This window comes from Penaeus japonicus, unplaced genomic scaffold, assembly GCF_977035675.1.
Source record: "Penaeus japonicus unplaced genomic scaffold, GWHDUDI00000001_assembly GWHDUDI00000034, whole genome shotgun sequence".
NCBI classification, from domain to species: domain Eukaryota; kingdom Metazoa; phylum Arthropoda; class Malacostraca; order Decapoda; family Penaeidae; genus Penaeus; species Penaeus japonicus.
The window spans coordinates 9,551,220-9,556,107 of NW_028234436.1; the positions used below are offsets into that span (position 1 = coordinate 9,551,220).

General features: G+C 40.5%; 1 protein-coding gene across 1 annotated transcript in view; it reads right to left on the reverse strand.

The window, feature by feature from the left end:
• The window catches only part of LOC122263748 (uncharacterized), a 95,439-nt gene that overhangs the window by 17,736 nt on the left and 72,815 nt on the right, over positions 1-4,888 (reverse strand). Inside the window, exon 6 of the mRNA XM_086531001.1 lies at positions 439-493. Coding sequence (XP_086387127.1) covers positions 439-493 — 55 coding nt within the window. The remainder of the gene's footprint in view (positions 1-438; positions 494-4,888) is intronic.

Consider the following 4,888-nt stretch of genomic DNA (forward strand, 5'->3'; position numbering starts at 1 on the left):
TCTCTGTCTCATAGTCCCACGAATATATTATCCTGGTTTTATCTATTTATTTTTTTGTGTTAAAGTGATTGAACATTTGAAATTTTCGAATGAGTTAGCGGGTTACATCTATGTGCGCGCGCGTGTTTTTTTTTGTTTTTGTTTCTTTTGTATGTTTCTGTGTGTGTATGTGTGTGTGTGTGTGTGTGTGTGTGTGTGTGTGTGTGTGTGTGTGTGTGTGCATGTGCGTGTGCGTGTGCGTGTGCCTTTATATGTATGCAAGTGCATTATCGTGATTGCGTGTGCCTGAATAGAGACATTCTTTCTGTGTCGGTGTATAATTGTGTCCATGCGATCTTTCTTCCAGTCAGCGTTATCTAGATGAATCAGCCACCGATATCAAAAGGCAAGATAAGGGAGAGAGAAGGCAAAGTGCTTAACATGTAGCATATCACCCACACCCTCTCAGGCGCATGACAAGAGCTGTAAAGAACATGCACAAAGGCTTGCCAATCTAGCCAAAGGGGAATTGAATGCAAGCCAAGTCAATTCGAGTCAAGTTTGAAAACATCGTTCTGAAAATAAGATCCGAAATCACTGAATGGATGGAAAGTAGATGAATCAACACAGATTCGTCCATTGGGGGCTTGTTTGCCTTCTTCGCCAACTTATACCCCATCGCCAACTCCTTTCCTATAAGGCTAACCCTTTTCTTCTCTCTCTCATTGTCTCCCCCCCCCCCCTCCAACCGTTTCCATCTCTCTCTCTCTCTCTCTTTCTCTCTCTCTCTTTTACACTCTCTAATCCTCCCCCTTTCTCTTTCTCTCTCTCTCTCTCTTTCTCTCTCTCTCTTTTACACTCTCTAATCCTCCCCCTTTCTCTTTCTCTCTCTTTCTTTCTTTCTCCCTATCTCTTTCTCTCTCTCTCTCTCTCTCTCTCTCTCTCTCTCTCTCTCTCTCTCTCTCTCTCTCTCTCTCTCTCTCTCTCTCTCTCTCTCCCTTTCACACTCTCTATCCCCCCCCTTCTCTTTCTCTCCCTGTCTTTCTTTCTCCCTATCTCTCTCTTTCTATCTATCTATCTATCTTTCTACCTATCTCTCTCCCCTTCTCTCTCTGTCTTTCTCTCCCTCTCACTCTCTCTCTATCTCTCTCTCTCTCTCACACACACTCTCCCCCCCCCCCTCTCTCTCTCACTCTTTCTCTACCCATCTCTCTCTCTCTCTCTCTCTCTCTCTCTCTCTCTCTCTCTCTCTCTCTCTCTCTCTCTCTCTCTCTCTCTCTCTCTCTCTCTCTCTCTCTCTCTCTCTCTCTCTCACGATATGCAAAACATTTCAAGTCCGCTTTTTGTTTCCTGGTTCGCCGACGGAAGGACATATCAGAAGAAGGAATTTTCACGGTTGCAAAAGCGGTCGATTGAAAATTAGGATATCTTGTGAGATGTTGATATCAGGGATTTCAGATGTTTCATTAGGTTTATTATTCCTCTTCCTTAGGCTTCAAAATGAGCCTTCCTCACACCGGGCCTTCCCTTGTAGAACTCTTGTCCTCATACTAGCCCTCTCCCTCATACCTGCCCTCTCCCTCATACCGATCTCTCCCTCACACCAGCTCCATCCCCCAAACCAAACCCCTCCTCGTATTATCCTCTGCCTCACACAGACCCCTTCTTCATTTCAGACCCTTCCTCACACCAGCCCCCTCCACTCCAGCCCTCTGCTTCTCCTCCTTACCATCAGGTCCTCCTTTCTCCCTCCTTCCCCTTCGCCCTTCCCTTTTTGTCATTCCTGTTCAAATCGCCTCTCCCCTCATCTTTTTCGTTCCCTCCCTCTCTCCGTCTCTCCCTCCCTTGCTCTCTCTCTCCGCCTCTCCCTCTCTCCGTCTCTCTCTCTCTCTCTTTCTTACTCCCTCTTATTCTCTTTCCCTCCCTCCTTCCCTCCCTCTCTCCCTCCCTCCCTAACACTCTTCCTTCCTCCCTCCCTCCATCCCATTCTCTCAACCTCTCTCCCTTCCACTCTCCTTCCCTCCCTCCCTCCCTCCCTCCCTCCCTCCCTCCCTCCCACTCTCCTTCCCACTCTCCCTCCCATTCCCTCCACATCCCTCCCTCCCTCCCTCCCACTCTCCTTCCCTCCCACTCTCCCTTCCTCCCTCCCTCCCTCCCTTCCTCCCTCTAGTTCAGCCATTTTTAGAAAATGGAAAAATGGAAAGCAAAGAAAAATAAGGCCATCTTAGATTTTATGGTCATTATGATCAGTATTACCATTACTGACGTGTGCAGTAAAGTGTAAAATTCATTCTGAATCGGAGGAGGAGTGTGTTTTCGCGAGGGAGAAATGTTTTCTTAATCATTTTTCTCATTATCATAATCATCCCTAGTATAATTATCATTACCATGATCTGCTTATTGTTGTATTTATCACTTTCATCATCATCATTATCATCATCATCGACATTGTTATCCTTAAAGACGAATAAGGAAGAAGAAACCACGAAATAACAGCAGAGGCAGACGAAGAAGAACATAAAGGGAGGGGAAGAAAGATATAAAAGATTTTGAACGTAGCTAAAGAATCGACAAGAAACACTATACAAAAACATAGACTATGATGAGAGAGAGAGAGAGAGAGAGAGAGAGAGAGAGAGAGAGAGAGAGAGAGAGAGAGAGAGAGAGAGAGAGAGAGAGAGAGAGAGAGAGAGAGAGAGAGAGAGAGAGAGAGAGAGGGAGGGAGGGAGGGAGAGATAGATAGACTGATAGATAGATAAAGAGAGAGAAAAAAAAGAGAAAGGGAGAAAGAAATAGATAGATAAACAGGCAGATAGACAGAGTAAATAAATGAATAAACAAATAGAGATAGAGAGGGAGAGAGAAAGAAATCGAACAACAGTGAACACAGAAACACTAGTATTGCCCAAACTAAAACCATCAGCCGAGGACTGGAACAATTTACCCCTACAGACCTGTCTGTGTCGTGATACCTCACCCATGCTACCTCAGATAAATGGACTTATTCTCCAAATTCGGCGAGTATTGGCCAAACATCTCTTCGTGAATTTGAATCAATCTGTTGTCTTCAATGGCCTTTCTCCGGTTGTCCGTATGCTTTTTTTTTTTTTTTTTTTTCTTGGACCGTTTGGTGCTTTTATTCCATATTAATTCTTGATTATGTCTTGCTCCTTTGTTTTCTTGTACTTTTTTCTATTTCTTATCTTGTTTGTTTGTTTATCTGGTTTTACCTCTCCCTTCTTGTTCTCTTTTTTTCCCTGTATTCTTCTCTTTCCTTTCTTCCCTTTTCCCTGTTTCTTTCTGTCATGTCCTCTGTTCGTTTTCCTTCTCTTATTCTTATTCTTCTCCTTCTCTCTCTCATCCCACCCCCAACCTCGCTCTCGCTCTTCTCCGCTCTCTCTCTCTCTCTCTCTCTCTCTCTCGCTCTCTCTCTCTCTCTCTCTTTTCATAAAATTCAACAAGTCAATATAAAAGTTCAGTAAATGATATATAATCCGAAAAATCAGCAAAGATAAAAACTTTTTAATGAGAATCCCCTTAGTTAAGTTCTAATTTAGGTTGAGTGCCAATAAATCTGCCCTGAACGTCATAAGAGCTTTCGCTATAATACTTAGACGGATTAATTTCTACAGCTTGATTCGGGGTTAATTAGCTTCAGCTATTTACTTACATGCATGGCCGTACATGTGTGTGTGTGCCCATATCTCCCATAGTCTTATTCTATCTTATCTATCTATGCTTATCTAAATCTATCTATTATTATCTATCGTATCTATCTCTTATCTATTAATAATACATACATACAGTTATATATTATATAATATAGTTATATATATAACATATATAATATTAGTTATATATATATTTATATATATAGATATTATATATATATATATATATATATATATAGATATATATATATATAAATATAAATATATATTTATATATATATAATAATATATAAATATATATTATATATATAAATATATAATATATAGTATATATATATAGATATATATATATATATATATATATTATATATATATAATATATATTATAATATATATATATGTATATATATATATAATATAATATATAATAAAAATACAACCTTTCCGCTCGCTCTCTCCAATCTCTCTCTCAATCATCTACATATTCCTCATTCATCACTATCGCTCCTTTCCCCTATCGCAACCCTCATCATTGCATTCTTCTCTTCTCTCCCCTCAAGACCCGTAGCATCCGATGCAGAGGACGAAAAGGTAACCCGATAAAATGGAATTGAGCAACATGGCTAATGAGCCGACAGGACACGAGAAAATAAGACAGAAGGAAGAAAGAGAAAAGAAAGATGAGATGAGATAGAAGAAGAGAAGGAAGAAAAAGAAGAAAGAGAGATAGAAGAGAGAGAAGAGAGAGAAGAAGAGAGAGTGAGAGAGAGCAGAGAGAGAGAGAAAAGAGAAGAAAAAGAGAGAGAAGTACGAGAGAGAGAAAAATAGAAATAGAGAGAGAGTAGAGAGAGAGAGGAGAGAGAGAGAGAGAGATGAAACATAGTAAAAGAGCCAATGATATAGATAAATATATAGATATGATAGGAGATATATAGATAGATAAATAGAGAGAAGAGAGACAACGACAGTCGAGAACAAAAAAAAGAAGAAGAGGAGAGAGAGAGAGAGAGAGAATCGAGAGAGAAGATGAGAGAGAGAGAGAGAGGAGAGAGAGATAGAGAGAGAGAGAGGAGAGAGGAGAGTAGCTAGTGAGAGGATGAGAGAGATAGATAGAGATAGATGATAGATAGATAGATAGTTGATAGTAGTAGATAGAAGATAGAAGAGAGAGAGAGAGAGAGAGAGAGAGAGAGAGAGTGAGGAAGAGAGAGAAGTAGAGAGAGAGAGAGAGAGAGAGA